This window comes from Pipistrellus kuhlii, unplaced genomic scaffold, assembly GCF_014108245.1.
Source record: "Pipistrellus kuhlii isolate mPipKuh1 unplaced genomic scaffold, mPipKuh1.p scaffold_m20_p_49, whole genome shotgun sequence".
Taxonomy (NCBI): domain Eukaryota; kingdom Metazoa; phylum Chordata; class Mammalia; order Chiroptera; family Vespertilionidae; genus Pipistrellus; species Pipistrellus kuhlii.
The window spans coordinates 1,813,105-1,832,959 of NW_023425550.1; the positions used below are offsets into that span (position 1 = coordinate 1,813,105).

Genomic DNA, 19,855 nt, shown 5'->3' on the forward strand with positions numbered 1-19,855 from the left:
ATTGGAGATAAGGGGGCAGAAGGAGTTACCATTTCCTATATTCCTCAATTCATATAATCTTCACTCTTTTTGTTACTAATCTGACCAATGTCCCAAGCCTCTTTTACCATAGTCCTTTCCTTTTCGGCATTATCCATGCTCTACTTGACCCAGGCTGCTAGCTCTCTAGGTCGGTGATTTTCAACTGCAGAATTTTACTAGTTACTTTAGGTGTGCCATTAGATGAAAACAGTTGAAAATTGCTGCTCGAGATGATAGAATATATAAAGGTTCATTTTATTATTCTGTATACTTATATGTATGGCTGAACATTTTTATAACAATTTTAAAAAGTATTTAACCCCTCTGCAGTTGATATTTGTATAATAACAGGAGGGTTCCAGTTGCATTTTGTTTTCTATATAGACACCAGTTATTTCACTGTCATTCATAAAAAACACCGTCCTTTCACCACTGCTCTGAAATTGCACCGTTTTCATAAATCAAGGGTTCACATGTAAGCATGTCTATTTCAGAGTTCTATGCAGTTCCATTGGTCTATTTGTTAACTCCTGAATTCACACAACAAATTTCATTACTATAGTATTTTAACAGTTCTTACTTAGTAACATAATTTGTCTATTTTCTAATATCTCAAGTGAGCCTTGGCCCAATTTATGTCAATTTAAATTTTAGAATCATTTTGTCATGTTTCATATACAAATGTACATAAATACACATATTTACCCACAAAGCCTTTTGAGCTTTTTGCTATTGTAGTCAATCTATAGAATAATTTTAGGAAGAATTAACATGTTTTCAACATTGAATCTTCACATTCATGATTATATTATATTTTATATTTATGTCAAACATTATTAATTTATCTAAGTAGCATTTATCCATTTTTCCACAAAGTTCTTAAGTGTCATTTGGCCAGAATTACTCTTACTTGATATTTTGGTATGATAAGTTACAGGTTACATTTTGTTTACTTTTATTTTCATACTATTTATTACTGTTGAAAAAAATTGTATATCAGTGTTAAAGTCATCAACCTTTATATACACTTTCATTGAGTTAATAATTTAACTTCAGTTCTTTTGAATTTTCTTCATACACAATCTAACTATCTATTGTGGCATCTTTGTTTTTTGTTTTCTGATCTGTATATATTTTATTTTTTCTGTTTCCATTATTGCACTGGCTAGTATTTTTATGAAAATATTTAATAGAATTGGTGGAAGCAGTTATCCTTGTCTAGTTCCCAATTTAAAGTTTAAAGCTTTCAACTTTTCTTCATATAATTTTGATGTTTTGCTAATAGTTTTTTCATACTTATCATTTATCTAGTTGGCTAAGTTTTTCCGTTTTAAATTTTCAAAACAAAAAAAAACTTTTTATTTTAGAATAGTTTTTGACTTACACAAATTTTTGAAAAGAGTGTACAAAGACTTCCCATATGCTTCACATTCAGCTTCCTCTATTATTAACATGCTATATTATGGTGCCTTGTCACAATTACTGATCTAATATTGTTACAGTGTTATTAACAAAAATCCACACTTGACTCAAATTTCTTCAGTTTTTATCTAATGTCCTTTTCTGATTCAGGATCCCATATAGGATCCCACATTACCTTCAGTCATTAAGCCTCCTTAGGATACAATTGGTTGTGACAATTTCACAGACATTCCTTATTTTTCATGATTTTTACAGTTTTGAAGAGTACCGGTCAGCTATATTGTAGGAATCCACTTGGAATTTTTCTGATGACTATTAGCATATTCAGTGGAGCAGAGAATTAAATCAACAGTCTGTGCCTGAGAAATAAAAATATGATTTAACATTATAAACTATTTTCAATTGTAATTCCCTACATTAGCAAATTAGAGAAAATAAAAATCATTTGATCAAGTCAATGAATAAAGAAAAAGTATTTTAAAGAAATTCAAGATGAATTCATAGTTCAAAGTTGTAGCAAACTAAGATTAGAGGAGCTTTCATTTCCTAAAATAAACAGTAAGCATACTTAAGTGTAAAATGTTAGCAGCAACCCTATTAAAATTAGGAACTACACATAAATGTTTATTCTCACCTCTACAATTCATAACTATACTGGAAGACAAAGCCAGAGCTGTGGATGTCCCATAAATAATATGTATGAATACTGAAAATAAAGAGATAGTGTTTGATCACAATCTGATCATCTATTTTGAAAATTCAAAGGTCTAGTTGGCACATAGGATAGTCAAGTAAATGAGACTTCAGATAGCATAGCAAAATAAAAAGTTCTGCCACTAATTCAGTAACTAATGAGAACATGTAATATAAAATATCCCATTCACAACAGCAACAATATCTGAAAATTACTGATGAAGAAGTCTTTCAAAACTGTATAAGATCTATGTAACTATGTAAAATTATATAACTACTTTATAGATAATAATGTACACTGAGTGGCCAGATTATTATGATCTCTGAACGTATAATAATATGGCCACTCAATATATATATATATGCGGGTGGGAGACATGGGCGGTTGGCTGGCCTGCCTGCTGGTCGAACTCCTAGTTGAGGGGACAATTTGCATATTAGCCGTTTGTTATATTAGCTTTTTGTTATATAGGATATACACTGAGTGGCCAGATTATTATGATCTTTGAACGCATAATAATCTGGCCTCTCAGTGTATATTATACATATATGATACACATAAGATATATTATTTTGGATGTACTTTAATATTGTATACATGTATACCATATTGTATGTATGGGTATATACCTTTATATATCTGTATAAATATATCTAAATATGCAAGTTTACTAATAGATTTAGGTAAAAGAAGACCTAAATAAATGGAACAGTATATCATATTCATTAATGGGGATCAGAGTATTGTAAACATGTTGATTCTATTTAAATGATTTACAGAATTAGTGACTTACTGGAACTGTCATGCTCAGACTGTTGGCTTCTGCTTCCCAAATCAAACCTGGAAAACCATAGAAGGAAGCAGGTGGAGAAATCAACAACAAAATCTAAACAATGAACCATGAGAAAGCCTGGGAGAAACTGAAGATTGGTGAGCTGTCTTGTGGAGACTGAAGACTTGTGTTTGGGATAGAGGCATGGGGAGTAAGGGAATAGGGAGGGGCTGTAGTTTGCATAGATGCAGACAACAGGGTGGATAGGGGAAAATGTTTAAACTTCTTTCCTGCTTCATTGCACAAATCTGAGGCCCTCAGATTACACATGCTAGTATCTCTGGGATAATACCAGATTAGCAGAAAAGTACCATTGATTGAGATAGTCTGGAGTCTGTAAATAGCCATCTGAAACCGCCTCAGTGGGTGAGGATGGGTCTGTCAAAAAATTATGATTTTAATCTAATGTAAAGAATGGAATAGAAATAGAATGACCAGTGAACCACAGATAGTAAAGGTAGGTAGTCTTTCATGAAATTATATATACACAAATATATTCTAAAAATACACTAGGTAGAGATGTAAAATGTGTTACTTACTATGAATAAAGATTTAAAAAAAGTGATAAAAAACTCCTGCAATGACAAGCAAAGACAGACAACCACAAACCCACAGGACCTCCTCAAATTCCTCCTGTTCCTCAGCGTCTTCAGTACAAAAATGAAAAATTTAGCCCTATCTGGTTTGGCTTAGTGGATAAAACGCCAGCCTGTGGACTGAAGGGCCCTGGGTTTGATTCTGGTCAAGGGTACATGCCTAGGTTGTGGGCTTGGTCCCCAGTGTGGGGAGTGCAGGAGGTAGCCAATACATGATTCTCGCTCATCATTGATGTTTCTATCTCTCTTTTCCTCTCTGAAATCAATAAAAACAAACAAACAAAAAATGGACTTATGTGCACACATATGAGCCTAACCAGTGGTCAAGGACAATAGGGGGGTAGGGGTATAAATGGGGGGTGGTGAGGGATTGGAATGGGGGTTGAGGACAAATGTGTGATACCTTAATCAACAAAGAAATTAATTAAAAAATGAAACCTTAAAAACAGATGTATTCCAAAGTCTCAGCCAGACTGGTGAAGAGAAGCTATAGAAAGTGGGAGAGGACTTCTGTGATGCTCCCCCAGACCTGGGCACAGCAGTGCCCCCTGCAGCATTTGTCCTGGTACTGCAGCAATCTCTTCAAGGAATGTGAAGCCCTCTCCTGAGTGAGGACTGAAGGATCTACTCACTCCAGAACAGAAGGCACTACATAATCCAACTCTGTCAGTTCTGGGGAATCCCAGGAGGACTCTCAGACTGAATGAACACCATGTCCTCCACACTTTTCCAGGGAAATGGTGGAGTCACAGCCTTGGTCACAGACTCAGGTTAACAGAAAGCAGGGGCTTAGGTCTTGCAAGATAAAGATGAGGACTAGAGTGGGGAGTACTTCAGCACCCTCGAAACCTATCTCCATCTTTACTGTCAGCCCTTGGGTGGAGGCAGAAATGCTGACCAGATATGACCTTCCCTGACTTCCACCTCAAAAGTCTGAGTAAGGTTAGCCCCCATCTGGGAGGCCAGCTTCATGTCCATAGAGGGAAGGAGCCCAGTGCTACAGAGTGCAGGTATGACCCTGAGGGAGGACTGAGGCCCCAGGGCCCAGGGTGGCCCTGCTGTCAGCACTGAGAGTCTGAAGTGAGGTGTCTTACTGAGAGCTATTTACTGCACCTCTCACCCACCTCCTCAGAGAATGGGGAGTCAAGGATAATTTCTGAGGGAAGCAATCTCAGGTCAGCACTGGCGGGGCCCAGACTCTGCTTGGATTCAGGGTGAGAACAAAGGGAGGACTTCATAGAATCTATTTCAGGCCCTGGTGGGAGCCCTGGGAATTCCCAGGCTTAGTGGCCTGATGTGATGTTTTCATACTTAACAGTGAAGGCGTTGGTCTGAGTGCCTTGGATCAACAGAAAGAGGTTCTAAAACCTACTAGGTTCTAAAACCTAAAGACCATGATGGAATACAAAGGGACAGTTATGTCTAGGAGGCCAAGAAGGCGGGATGGCCACACGTGGGTTTCCTGACTTCTGCATCTGGGTCTGTGAGACTCTGGTGCTTTGGTATAAGGAGCAGGGTTTCAGGCAGCAGAGGGAAGGCCCATGAACTTCCAGAGTTAACGTGAGGATCCTAAGGAAAGGTAAGGGAACCCAGGACTTGCAAAAAGGTTACCCCACCGAAGTGCACCCCTGCCATCAGCCAAGGAAGCCCCATAATCGATGACCAGGTGCAGCATCTCCTGGCTTCCGCATCTGGGTCTGAGAGAGACTGGTGAAAAGAATAAGGTCTCAAGTAAGGTAAGAAGCGTGGTGTGGAATCAAGTTTATGATCTTGAGGAAGAATGAGGATCTTGCAGCCCAAAACAAAGCCAATTCTGGCAGGCCTCAAGGGAGGATGAATACATATGACATTTTCTGACTTCTGCATCCAGGCATGGGAGACTGAGTTTGGTATAAGGAGTAGGAACTGAGGCAGCAGAAGAGAATCTCAGGTCATGCTAGGATCAAGGATAGGACCCCGAGGAAGGCTAAAGGGATGCTGGACCCCAGAACAGTCAGTTTTGGGAGGTTCCAAGGACAGGATAACCACAGGCAGTGTATCCTGACTTTCACATCTGGGTTTGAAAGAGTCTTGGAGTTTGGTATAAGGATCTCAGGCAGCAGAGGGGAGGATCCCAACTTCTGTCCGAATCAAGAGAAGGATGCTGAGGCAAGACTGAGGGTACTCTGAACCCCAGAATGAAAGTGACCTAACAGAAGCCCACCCCTACTGTCAGCCCTGAGAGACCCCTTGGAGCTATTAATCACAAGTGGTCTTTCCTGACTTTTGTATCCAGGTCTAAGAGAGATTGGGAACTTCATGTAAGGATCAGGGCCTCAAATCACCACATGCGGGGCAGGCCCAGGTCCTGCAGAGAGTCTAGGTGAGGACCCTGAAGGAGGACTGAGGACCTAAGATACCAAATCAGAGATGGATTCCATAACCCTGCTTTCAGTCTCTGAAGGTCCAAGAACAGGATAATCAGATGATTCCTGACTTATGCCTTGGGGGTCTTCAGGATGTAAAGGCCTTGGGATGAGGAGTGAGACAGCAAATCAGAAGTTGGTGGGGTCCAAGTACCCTGATCGAGAACTTAGCAGACCCCCACCCCAGACATAGGGAGCCCACTCAAATTGGCCTGCTCCTGTCATCGTTGAAGTCCCCAGGCATGGGTGGCTGCAGGTGATGCACCCTCAACTCTGCCTTGGTCTCTCAGGGATGTGAGGCCTTGTTCTGAGGGGCAATTTCAGGTCAGCAGAAGCAGCCACATCTGGTCAGCAGAGAAAGGAGTCCCAGGATTTGCCAGGTCTCAAGAAAGGAAGGGTGGAGAGTATGAAGGTTCTACCAGCCCAAAGGGTAAGGGACCTTACCGAGTCCAGCTTGCCTTGTTCTCAGGCCTGGGAGGATCCAGGCAGGGATGAATAGTGTAGCATGCTCCCATGACTACCATGTGGCTGGGGATGGGGAATCTCAGGGATCTGAGGACCTTGGGCTGAGGGGAAAGATGGGGTCAGCAGAAGGAGGTGTCCCAGGATCAGCCAGACGTCAAGATGCGGGCCCTTCATGAAACCTTAATGTTCTTCTCACCTGCTTATCTGAAAAAAAAGGATGACAGAGTCCGGTTGCCATCTGTCCTCAGTCCTGAAAGGAATAGTTACTAGTGACCCTAAGTAGCACACTCTTTTCTGTCATTGGTGGGAAGGTAGAGGATCCTCAGGGAGGTAAGGTCTTGGTCTAAGGTAGGGGTGTCGAACTCAATCAGAGAAGGGGCCAAAATCTAAAATCCAGCCTAAATCGCGGGCCGAATGGTTTACTGAACAGTCATAAACTGTCATTGTGATGGAAACGCAGTGGAGTGCAGTGATGACAGCGCGGTGCGGGCCACATTGCAAGGCCTGGCAGTTCGGATTTGGCCCGCGGGCCTTGTGTTTGACACATGTGGTCTAAGGGATAGAAGTCAACTATCCCATGTTGGGTGCTAGGAGAAAAGGCAGGCCTTGGCAGGAGTAAAGATGAGTAACTTACAGGAAGAATTAGAACTCCACCCCAGGATAGAGGGACCAGTCCCTGCTGCCAGCCTTTTTTGACCTTGGAGCTCTTTTCTCGGGCTCTCAGGGAGGGTGGACTTTGGTCTGAGATGATAACTCAAGTCAACTGAGAAAGCACACCTGCTCACAGCAGAGCCCCAGGTCCTGCTAAGAGTCAAAGTGAGTGCCCCCAAAGGAAGAGTGAGTGTAGTCCAACCCTGAGAACAAAGAAGGGATTCCAAGGAAATCTGGCCAGTCCTTATTGTCAGCCCTGAAAAGCCCAGGCAGGGCTGTCAGGCTGAGCCCTTCCTCATTTCCAGATTGGTAGTCTCAGGGACCAGAGGGCCTTGGTCTGAGGGTCTGAAGTCAGGGCAGCTGAAGTAGATGTCCTGGTGAGGACCCAGAAGTCATCCCATCCCAGAACCACTGGGAGTATAAAGGGCCAGATGTAGGCCCCCTCACTTTCTTCTATTCAGTCTCAAGGATGTGTGGTCTTATTCTGAGAGTTTTGCCTCAGGCCAACAGAAGGGTGGGGCCCAAGCCCAGTCAAAGGAAAGTGAGGGCTCTGAGTGACCAGAGAGGGGACTATCCACCCCAGAACAGAGTAAACAGTCCCTGACACCACACCACTGTCAAACTCAGTACCTTGGGTTGTGCCAGCTTCACCCTGAGAGCTGTCTCACTTTTCTCCTTCAAGTTCTTTCACATTTGAAAGAAAAATCACAAGAAAATGTCATTCTAATGCCATTTTATCTAATTCAGAATCACAAAATACGCTGAAAGGTGTTCCATTTTGTATTACACAATAGCAAAACTCTTACTTTTGAACTGGATAGTACAAATGCATGTATGGTCAATGTCATTCACAACAAACTGAAGTACATAAAACCTTCTATGAAAAGGAACAACATTTGAAAAATTCTACAGAAAACAAGGAAAAAGTTCTAAATCGTCACAGAAACCCAAAGATGCTACAGTACTTATTCCCCCCAAATAGCCCTGGGCCTTACTACCTAGAATGTTGACTGCCCTTTTCTCAACACAGAGTAAAGAATTGGCCTCACATCATGTCTAGCATGAGAGGCTTCCAGACAGGGGCCTGAAAGGTTCCTGGGTGCAAGTTGGCTCAAACCCCCTCTTCCTCATTACTCATAGACTCTTCAGACAGGTATAAGACAGAACTGAGATCCCTTCTATAATCCCTCTGAAAAGACTCTCGGACTTTCAACCTGGTAGTCTCAGCATAAGCTCTGGGGCCCCAGAGGAACTGGTACCGTGCAGGATCACTGTTGGGCACCTGCTGGTACTCCAGGTACTGTTCCTGCACCCAAACTTTGGTGATGAGCTCCCTGGGCTCCCCATAGATCCAATGCTCCCTCCCGTCACGCACACCCATGACATTCAGTGCTTCCCAGATTATCTCCTCAGGGGCACAGTCGCCCTCTGCAAGGATCAATCTCAGGAGCATGACCAGGAGGCCAGTGTTGGGCATGGACTTGCCATTTGACATCATCCCATCATATGTGAGCCCCAGAGTGGTGACCAGGACATAGGTTTGGGTGCTAGGGTTCACTTCCTTCACATCAATACCAAAGAGGAGCTGCAAAAAATCAGAGGCTAGGCTAAAGATCTCAGGGAAGTGATCCTGATGCTCTTTGATGACCCTACTCAGCATTTCTGCCTTAGTAGTTGGCTGCTTTGCATGATACTTCAGGAGTAGAAACTCCACCAGGTCACTCATCTTCATATATAGGACATCGTGCAGTGATGACTCAGAATCTTCATCATCCTCTCTGCTGCTTGCCTCCTGTTCATTTTGGTTGCTGAAGCCCTCGTCTTCAGATTGGCTCCATTCAGGGGCCGCCATGGCAGGAGCACAGAGTCAGGAATTGCAGGGCTCTGGGAAGACTTGGTGTCTCAGCAGCACACACCTGCTCTAAGCTGTGTAGGAACAAGGCAGAGAGGGACAAAGATAAAGAGCAGTCACAATCAAGTCCTCCTCATCCCCAAATAGCTGCACCTGTGACAGGTTTTGGATACGTGAGTATCCTCAGCTGAAAAACATACCCTTGGCAGCTCTGAGAATGAAGAATTTTAGAGCTACTCTATAAGAATGCTCTCAGGTCTCAGGGGTCTCTCCTGCTGGGCAGCCTGTCCCCTAATTTCCTGAAGATGGAAATAAAAAACTGGCACAGCCAGAGATTCTGGGTCTGATAGTGGGGTAGTGTGGGGTGGGGTGCTATGAAGTATCTTCCTTTCTGGGGGGGGGATCCTTCTGTGCCCACTCAGGGTCTGCTTCCCCCACCCCATGCCCCACTGGCCTGAGACCAAACTCCTGCAATAAGAACACGCATCCTTAAGTGAATGGTTCCCATATTTTGTAGCACCTGTCCAGGGGCTTATAGTAGTCATCAAAGGACAACAATGTGTGGCCATAATCTATGGGTTCCACGTGTCTTAGTGTGAAGGGTCTCCTCATTCCTCACCATGACCCATGCCAAGACCTGGGTTCCTTCCTCAGCTCGCCTGAGTCCAGGCCATTAGACCAAGGATGTGTCCTCCCTGGGTCCTTGGATCTGAAAATGGGGAGGGGCTCAATCTGATGGCCATGCCAAGGGTTTTCAGAGCTGACAATAGGGTCAGGCCAGATTTCTTTAGGGTCCCTCCACTTGGTTCTGGAGATTGGGCTACACTCCCTCCACCATTAGGGACCTCACCTTGACTCTTGGCAGGACGTAGGACTCTGCTCTCAGTTGAACATGAGTATTTCCTCAAATGACCTGATGTCGTCCTCTCAGACCAAGGTCCTCACCTCCCTAAGAGACTGCAAGGCAAAGTGATGCAGCTTCGTATCTGTGTCCCAAATCACCCATACCCCTGCCAACATCACAAAAGGCTGGCAGCAGAGACAGGGCTCTCTGTCCTGGCTGGGTTCCCCAGTGCCCCCGTAGCTGATTCACTTTTACTCCTGCCAGGAACTGCCCCTTCTCCCAGGCTTCCCACCTGGAACACTTGATCTCTCCCATCAAGACCTCACCTCCTCGATGATTCCCCACTTTCCTGCCCATGATAGAAAGAAGCATGTCAATTAGGGCCAATGTGATTCTTTCAGGTCTGAGAACAGGGGCTAGCTGGACTTTGTGTCATCCTTTCTTTTCTGCGAAGACAGTGCACATTCGGGTTTCACAAAGGGTCAGCACATTGTCACCTGGGAAATCATGAGATATTTCCCTCCCTTGACCTCACATTTCTCTCAGACCCAGGTCCTCACATACCCAAGATCCTTCATCCCAAACACTGTGGCAGTAGTGACAGGTTGCCATCCAGGCATCCCTGACAGGGTCCTCCTGGATATGAGAACATAGCAAGCTGGACACTTTGTGGTAACTTCCCTTTTATGGTCAGTGAACCTTCATACCTTCCACCCTCCCTGCTGGTCCTTTTCTAGAGCTATGGCAGATACTGGGAATCCTTTCTCTACTGACCAGATGTGGCCACCTCTACTGATTTGAAGTTGATGCTCACAAAAAGGACTCATTTCCCTCAATACTGAGGGTGCATCACCTGTGGGATTTTAGGGATGAAAAGGATGACAGGGGCAGACTTTATTGAGCCCCCTCTGTTTGTTATAGGAATTCCCTCAATGAACTTAAGGTATAAAATGTTACTCCTGGCAGGGCCTAGATCTATCCCTTTCCCTAACCAGAGAATGCATCCTGAAGGCCAAGGCCACCCTGCTGACCTGAAGCTACACTCCTTAATCCAAGGCTTATAGCTCCAGAGGACACCCACACCGCCCAGGCAGAGGACAGGAAATATCCAAGTTCAGACACTGGGTCCATCTCTGCTTTGAGGTCCTGGATCATCAGTCCTTCCTCAGGATCTTCACCTTGACACTCTGTAGAACCTGGCACACTCTAGCCCACCGAACAGCTGCTCCTTATATACATTTCTCAGTCTCTCCCTGACCAGAATGTGAAAGTCAGCAGATTCCTCTTGTGATTAATACCTCCAAAGGTCTTACAGGGATTAGAGAAGAGTTTACATCAGTCCACCAAACCATGGGATTCTCAGGGCTCCTGGCAGGGGGCTGAAATGATTCCATTGGATGTTTAGCCCTCTCTCTCCTCCTTACCTTGCTTCCAGGCAAAGTGTGGGCCCATCCCCCTGCAAACCTCCAGTTACTAGTTTCTGATTTTATCCTTGACTTCCAAGTTATATAAGAAGGTGGAGGTTGATGGTTTCCAGGAAATATTACTCAGCCAGACAACCTGGCCACCTGGACCCATGTTGTTGACAGCTGAGGCAAAACTAGATTCTGTGGGGGGCCCCCAATACTCCCTCGGGGTCTTCAGGACTAGGCTCCTTCCCTCTGTGGACCTGTAGTCAGCTTTCAGACTTGGTCCTCAGCTCTCTTGACTTCCTGGGCTTAAGTCACTGAACATTATACCTGGAAAGCATTTGTAGCACCTACCATGGCTAAGAGCAAGAATGAGCATTTGGGAAGCTCTATGTTGGGAGTTCCTGGGTGTCCTCAGTCCTCTCTCCTGGTCCTCATCTTGACTCTGGCAGGCACTGGGTCCTCCCTCTGCCTACATGAGGCCCTGTTCTTTACACTGAAACCCACAATCTCACTGACCCGGATGTGAAGCCATGAAATGCCACTTGGCTCTGGGCAGCAACTCTGCACAACCCTCTGTGGACCTGCACTTTTATCAAGTTCTAAGTCTAGCTCAAACCTGCTGCAGAAGTCACGGGACACCGCACATGGTCATTCCTCCTGGAGCATCCCATGGCTGATAGAAGGGGAGGATTTTATGGGGTCCCCTACCTTGTGGGGACCAGGGTCACCTCATTGCTCCCTCAAACGACCTGTGGCTCTGCTTCTGACAGTGAACCCCTGAGTCTCTCAGACCTGGATGAAGAAGTTAACCCACCCTCTAGTCACGGCACCCTCTCTTCCTCCTAGGACTGAGTATTCTCAGGTACAGTGACGCCTACTTCTCCATCAGGGTCCTCAATTTGACAGAAGCAGGACCTGGGGTGCCCCTTCTTTTGCCTGAAGCCCCGTGTCTCTCAGTCCGAATGCAGAACTAACAAAGGGCAATGTGTGAGGTCACCCTTCCCCCACTCTGGGAGGCCTGCTAGATGGACACTCTTCTGGAGACCAGGGCCCCCAATCTCCATCAGTGTCCTCAACTCTTCATCAGCAGGACCTGGGGTGCTCCCTCTTCTGCCTGAAGCCCTATTCCTCCTACCAAACCCTCAGTGTCTCTCAGACCGAATGCAGAACTCACAAAGCACAATGCGTGATGTCCATGGACACTGTTCTGGGGTCCAGGTTCCCCAATCTCCCTCGGGGTCCCCGCACTGACTCTGGGCAGGTCCCGGACACCCTCTGCCAACCTGACACTCGGCCATGACACGGAGTCCCCGAGTGTCTCCTCCCGGAAGAGGCGGAAGTCAGTCCTCGCACCTGGTCGTCACCCCGCACCTTGGGGTTCCCGGGACTGGCTGCTCTGGGGACAAGAGTCACCTTGTCTCCCCCCAGGGACAGACGGCCGTCCCCATGAGGCCTGCAGGCCCTGGCCCTCCCTCTGTGAACCGGGAGCACAGGTCCCCACACGGAGGCTTCAACCCCGACACCCGAAGGGCGGTCCGTGGGACTCACTGCCCAGGGCTCCCGGCAGGGGCTGAACTAGACCCCGGGGACCTCCGTGGGGTCCTCACCAGGGTTCCAGGCAGAGCTTGGGCCCCAACGACCTGAGAGCGCTCCCCTCAGCTTGTCCCCTCCGCCGGCCCGAAGCCGGCTTCTCAAGATGGCGCTCAGCTCCCTGGATTCTCAGGTGGACGTCACCATGAGGCCTGCAGGCCCTGGCCCTCCCTCTGTGAAGCGGGAGCCTGAGACCCGAGACCCGAAGGGCGGTCCGTGGGCCTCACTGCCCAGGGCTCCCGGCAGGGACTGAACTGGACCCCAGGGCCTTTCATGGGGTCCTCACCCGGCTCCAGGCAGAGTCTGAGCCCAGCCGACCTGAGACCGCTCCCCTCACCGCTTGTCCTTGAGACCCCCCGACACCTCCAGTTCTCTCAGGAGGCGGGCGAGGGGTGAGGAAATCCTGCTCAGACACCACCACCACCCCGGGGTCTCCCTAGGACCTGGGGCCTCAGTCGTCCCTCAGGGTCATACCTGGGCTCCGTCCCTCTAGCGACCCGAAGCCGGCCTCCCAGACATGGCGCTCGCTCTCCTCGCTCAGACCTCCGGGGCGGAAGTCAGTGGTTAGACTTCCGGAAGGGCTTTCTGTGGTCCCCCGGACTGAGAGCAGGTGCAGAGATGGGTCTGGAGGCCTGGGAGTGGTGACTCTGTTCCCCTCCGGCACCTGACAACACCAGGGCCCCTGGCCTCTGCGGACCCGAGTCTGTGTCCCTCAGACCTTGCTGGTCTCCCCCAGATTCCCGGGCATGTGGAGCCATGTGCTCAGCCTGACAGCCCCACCCAGGGCCCGTAGAGCTGACAGGAGCACGAGGAGGTGGATTCTGTAGTGCCCTCTTTTCTGAAGCCCAAGGACCCCGAAATCCTCAATCGGGAGGGGTTCACACTTGCAGAGATCACTGCCATACCAGGACCAATGCTGGAGGGGGCACTACTGCGCCCAGGATGTGGCAGGACTAGAGAAGAAGGATTATTATGGGTGAGGATTAAAAGTGAAATCACCTGCATTGGACAAGGAAAATGTAGGCAGACAACCACAATGCCACAACACTTCCCCAAATCCCTGCTGCTGCTCAGCATCTTCAATAGTAGCTAACCATTAGAACCCACAGTTTCCACAGTGTCAACTGAGCTGGTGAAGAAACCCCATGAGAACCTTTAATCTTCTTTGCTCTCCACCCCTTCGAACAGGGATAGTAAAAACCTGGGATTCTTGCTATTGGCCCTGAGCTAATATTTCAGGGCTTTCAACTTTCTAGTTTCAGCGTGGGCCCTGGGGCCCCTCAGAATCTTTTACAATGCAGGATCAATTTTTAACTGGGTAGTACAAATACAGGTTTGGTCAATGTCATTTACACACTTAGATGCTGAAGCTTGTGAAGCCTTCTATGAAAGGAAACAACATTTGAAAAATTCCCATACAAAACAAGGATAAATTTCAAAATCATCACAGGTACCCAAAGATGCTATAGCCCTTTCCCACCTGTCCCTCCAAAATTGCCCTGAGCCTCACAACCTAGAATGTGGACTGCCCTCCTCTCAAATGTAAAGTGAAATGTTAGCCTCACATCATGCCCAGCCCGAGAAGCAGCCAGACATGGACCTGAAACGTGCCCGGGTGCAACTTGGCTCAGGACCCCTCTTTCTCACCACTCATAGCCTCTTCAGACAGGGATGGGATGGAACTACCCTGTTTCCCTGAAAATAAGACAGTGTCTTATATTAATTTTTGCTCCCAAAGGTGTGCTAGGTCTTATTTCAGTGGATGTCTTATTTTTCTATGAAGAAGAATATGGTACACATTTATTGTTAAATGAAAATAAAGGAAATTTATTACCTGTATACGGTACGGTAGTACGGTAGTTGTCAACACAAACCAGACAAACTGAATCCTACAGTATCAAGAATTTACTCATTTATTCAATGACAATCATGTCATCATCTTCTGGAACATCATCATAACAATCAAATTCCTGAATTTCCTGGTGAATTTCTTGTGACTTCATTTTTTTCAGAATCAGTGGACCAAATCTCTCATGTTTAGCAATAGCACTGTCTTTAAATGAGTACTTCTTGTCAAGGTAGCCTGCTCGCAGTGCATTTGAAATGCAGCTGTCAGTGATTTTCTCCCATGAATTCTTCACCCAAGTCACAACTTCTTGAAGTTTAGGTTTCACAAAGTTTCCACGCTGATTTCTCTCCATTCTATTTTCAATGTAGTCATTAATGTCCATGTGCAAATTGTCTTTGAATGGCTTGTTTATTGCAATATCAAGAGTCTGGAGATAGGCCATCATTCCTACGGGAATCATTATCTGATCTATTTTTCTTTTGTGAAGAAATGTCTTCATGTCTTTAGAGCCATGAATGCTGGTTGCATCCCAGACTAGCAGACCTCTTTGGCTCCCTCGCATAAAAAGTGGCAGCATTAAATCAACCCACTTCCTTATAACTGCTTGTGTGGCCCAGGCTTTTTCAGTTTCAAGAATCAAAACGCCCAAAACACATTCCATCTTTTCCTTCTTGCCCTTAGAAATGATTAAACTTGGGATTTTAGTGCCATCCAGACTAATTGCCAAAATACAGGAAACACGTGCACTTTCGTAAGCAGTGGAGGGAATGTACACTAAGGAGGCACCCCACTGTTCAATTGTCGTTTGATATAATTGGCCCATAAACACTGCAGTTTCATTCATAGCAATCATGTAGGAAAGATTGAATTTAGAGAGGTCAGCATCATCAATAAAGGATTTGAATGCAAGTGCTCGCTTAATAAATTGAGTATCTTCCAACCTAAACAATTTTGTACCAGTAGATCTTCTTAAAGACAGTTCACTTCGCTGAAGGAAATTATCCAGCCAGGGGAAACTTGTGGTTTCCCAAGGCCACATGAGGCCCACAGATGTCTAGGGAGATGGAGTTCTCCTGCTCCTCCTTCCCACAGATTTATGCAGGCTTGGTCTTAAATGCGGTGAACACTCTGGAGACTTACTGGCAACCCTAGTGAACAGCCAGGGCAACTGTACCATCACCACCCACATGGCCCACAGGGACTGAGAAGACATCCTCAGGCGGGACCTGCTGCTGGAGAGGCTGGGGTGGAACCCAAGCATGTTCAGGCCCTGCTCTGGGAAGGGAGAAGTATGGCTGAGGAGTGATCCTAGGCAAGATGTGACACCCTGAGCGCAGCTCACACCTCTCCAAGAGTACCCCCAGGACCTTGCTCAGGAGTTTGGGGTTGTTTTCTTTAAACCTGTGGTGGTGAGGCTGTGGTTTCTGTAAGCAGCACACCTTCAAAGGGGCGCCAAGGGGCCCAGGCTGGGGTTCTGTGGGCAGAGTTTCTACGCCCTGTGTCAAACCTTCTGTCCACACTGGTTCTCAGTCCAATTGGTGACCTGAGGGGCAGGGAAAGGTCCAAGTCTTCATGTGCTGTTGTCCATGTTCACACATGTGTTTTTATGCATGTACACACACACGTGTGTGTTTATGTGTGAAAGACCAGGTTATGCTGCCCAGCACACAGAGAATGTCAGGTGGCCTCCAGACTCAGGCTCTCTGCTGATCTCACACAGCTGCCCCACCTCCACTGCCCAGGGCATCCTGGTCCCTTTCGATCATTCCTCAGTGGTTGAGGTCCCACACCAGCTCCTTTTACCTGGTGAAGGGCTTGGGAGCTGAATGCCCGTGGGTTCCCCACAGCAGTCAGGGCTCCTCTGACCTGTGTGTGCTGCCCACAGCAGTCAGGCTGGGACCTGCCCTTTATTGGACCAGGCTCTGTCCTCTTCTTTTCCCTCTCTTCCCTGGCCTCACCCAGAATTCCCTGAACAGTGTTTGACACATCGGAAGTTCTCAGAGGGACCCAGCTCACTCCGTGCCCTTTGGTGAAATCAGCTTTGCTCGGGAGGGCATAACTTTAAAGAACCCTTTCCTTTGGTTGATGGAAGGAAAAACATCTCAGTGCTTCTCTCATGGTGCACGGGGCTCCCTGACATTGGGGCAACTCTGCAGTGCCCCAGGAACGTGGCTCCTGAGGAAGATGTGGAACTGGAACACCATGCTGTCCTGACCAACCTGAAGCAGAAGTACCCGACTGCACTTTCAAACCCCATGTGGTTACTGAAGCTCATACCCAGAAAAGGGGAAAGGCTGTCTTCCAGGTAGGCATCCCACAGCACCTGAACCCCTAGGGACAGGAGGACTCCACAGGAAGGTTACTGAGAATCCAGATGAATCATCACCATCAAAGGGCCATCATGCCACAGTTGAGTCACTGAATTGGCGCTGCCATGGAGAGCACTACCCACCATCTGCTGTTCACGTAAACAGATTTCTGTGCCCAGATGTAGGCGACTGTCCTCGCGAGATGCCTCTTTGGGCTCATTGCCTGTCTCAAGCACTCTGTCTGACTTTAGGGAAATGGGGAAGCTGCCAGGACATACCTTGCTGCTATCACTCTTTTTGGTCCTGCTCATTCCTGGCTTTTATAAAGAAAACAACTGTTTTAGCAGAACTGATTATCCTTTAAAACTCCCATCTCTTTGTTCTGGTCAAACTCACAGAACACTTCAGCAGCACCCAGGGACCCTGTGGGAGGCCTGGGAGCGGGCACTGAATGATTGCCGGAGGGTGACCAGCCAAGGCATGGCTCCATTCACGGTGGAAGGGACATCAGTCTTTGAAAGAAAGCACCTGTCTCTCCTGGCGAGTGACTGGTCTGCTGTAAGTGTCCCTTGGCTCACTAGGGCTTCTGTTACACACGTCACATACCTAACTTGGGACCCAAGGAGAGATCTGAAATACAGCTCTGATGGAAACGTGATGGGTAGAGTTTTTTGTTTTCCATGTGGGCACTCTTTAATTTATTTGTGTCCCTTCTAGCAGGATTACTAATGGTTGTTAGCTGTGAGGATGATGGGCTTTCTCCTGGGTGTTATCTGGAATGGCCAGACTGCCTCTGTCGTACACCACTTAACAGATCTTGGTGGGCCTCTCTCCAAGGTGCCTGGAACTTGGGATAGACACTCAGATGCTGATCAGAAACTTCCTGACATCATAGGGGGACCTGTGAGCAAAGACCCTCCTGTTTCAGGATGCATGACTAATGTAAGGTGATTCCCCCAAGGTCAGGAGCCAGGCAGTTCTGTCTCCTGTTCAGTAGGCAAGGCTCAGGGTACCAGGTCTTCCTGGGCTTGCCTCAGGATGCTCAAGCCAGATCCTTGGCTGAGTGGGTGAACTTGAAAGAGGACAACCGGGATGCACGTCTTTCTGGGGCCAGGATTTCTAGCCTCCTCAGGTTCATCTAATGGGGTATGTGGCATAGAAACAGAAGAACATGGACTCACAATTCTTATTGGATTGTTTATTTTGTGGAATTAACAAATTGGAATTTTGCCTTTACTAAAGCTGAAATGGATTCATGGTTACAAAGCCTGTGATACTATGGGCCAGCATTGTTTTTGAGTGAACACTTGTTATCCAAGGAGCCCTCTTGGTCCTCCTCGGACTGGTGAGAGTCCTGAGATGGAGCCACGTCTAAAAGGCCAGATATAAGAGTAGAATAGCATATGCTGTATAAAGACATCACTGAACCTTGTGACGGTTCATTTGGGGGGTTTGGAGACAGACCCCCTGTGCCATCAGTTCCGGCAGTAGCCGTGGGCACAAACTTGAAATTACCAGAAGTGTCCTCCCCACTTGAACCACTGGCTGCAATAGGACACTGGACCTCCCTGGCACTGCTCAGGGGCTGAGGAGCGGAGAACTCGAATGCCTGGGTGGCACTGGATCCCCATTCATTCTTATCTGTCTCCTGAGCCTTTTGTTCGGCTTCTTTTTTGTTGTCCTCCTGGTGTAGTCTTGGAGAGCGTCTTGTGGGGGCCATCTTTTTCTTTCTCTTTGCAGGGGTGGCACTGGTACCTGGACAAACTCGGGCCACTTGATTGCCTTCTGCGTTAATGTTTTGGAGGAGCCAAGGCTTGTCTCTCTGGAAATTGCTGTTTTGATAGATCTGAAACAAAATTAATTAATTTAGTCATTTTTGGAAAAAAGATATCTATTTGACATTAACGGGCCTCTCAGAGTCTTTATTCATCCCTACAGATTATCTCTAAGGGGGTTATAGTTTCAAATAAAAATCTATAGTTTCTCATTTTTTGATAAATACTGTATCACGTGAAAAAGGTTTAGACCCAGAAATGAAACCTTTTCATTATATCATTCTTCCGGTTCCACTAGGAAGATGTTTGAGTAAAAGGGAACATGGGAAATGGGAGGACTTTGTACTTTACCATTATCTTATTCCTTGGAGAGTAAATTGTAGAATCATCAGGGCGTATTTTGCTAAAACCATGGAGGTTCATCAATCGGATGAAACTCTTCAGGCTGTTCGATTTAAAGATTTCCTCCTCTCCCCTTCGACAGAGAATCTCCCTCTGCAAAAGGTTTTCCTTGACGATCACGGTGTCTCCGTCTTCACTCCAGCGCACGGACTGGAAGGCATCATCCTCCACTATCCTCCAAAGCTTTATTGGGAAGGACAGTCCATAAAGAATGTTGTTTCCTTCCACATTGGTGGCCTTTTGGTTTGGGGTCTGTGGTTGAGGGTTGTCTTGTGGGCTTGGATCTTGGCTCTCTTCCTGGCTACTGTGCCTCTCCAAAGTCTCTCTGGGACCCATATGGGGTCCTGGGGATGTATCATATTGGACCAGTATTGGTGGCTGTCCTTCCTCTGATGGGGCCAGCCTGGCTTCCTGCATCTCATAGGTACTCTGACTAGTCATGTTGATGCTCTACATCAAGAAGCATTTGGTACCCTAGATCCTATCTCTTCAAAAGTGGGGTCAGAAATGCCTGTGGTCACAGCAGCGATGCCCTATATATATACTGTCCTCAAAATTCTAGTCTTGGTTGTGGGGCAACCAGCTGCTTAAGTCATGTGATGTCACAAAGGTGACTTATGGCTGCTCTGCAGATTGTGCCCTGGCCAAGTGTGGGGGAATGGACATCTTTAGAGCCCCCATCTACTGTCTTTTTAAATAGTACAAAATATAGTGGTCCGGTTAATAGAAAATGTGC

The 19,855-nt window shown here is 46.8% G+C and overlaps 2 protein-coding genes and 1 pseudogene across 2 annotated transcripts; 1 reads left to right on the plus strand and 2 right to left on the minus strand.

The window, feature by feature from the left end:
- Nucleotides 1-8,197: 8,197 nt before the first annotated feature.
- LOC118704976 (melanoma-associated antigen 10) lies at nucleotides 8,198-8,938 on the minus strand. Its single transcript, XM_036413086.1, has one exon. The coding sequence runs from the start codon at nucleotides 8,936-8,938 to the stop codon at nucleotides 8,198-8,200; it is 741 nt and encodes a 246-aa protein (XP_036268979.1).
- Nucleotides 8,939-15,695: 6,757 nt separating this feature from the next.
- LOC118704977 lies at nucleotides 15,696-16,968 on the plus strand (annotated as a pseudogene).
- Nucleotides 16,969-18,218: 1,250 nt separating this feature from the next.
- Nucleotides 18,219-19,536, minus strand: LOC118704978 (heat shock transcription factor, X-linked member 3-like). Its single transcript, XM_036413088.1, has 2 exons — nucleotides 19,069-19,536; nucleotides 18,219-18,788 (listed from the first exon to the last, which is right to left on the minus strand). Exons 1-2 carry the CDS (start codon nucleotides 19,534-19,536, stop codon nucleotides 18,219-18,221), a joined length of 1,038 nt encoding a protein of 345 aa, XP_036268981.1.
- Nucleotides 19,537-19,855: the final 319 nt, after the last annotated feature.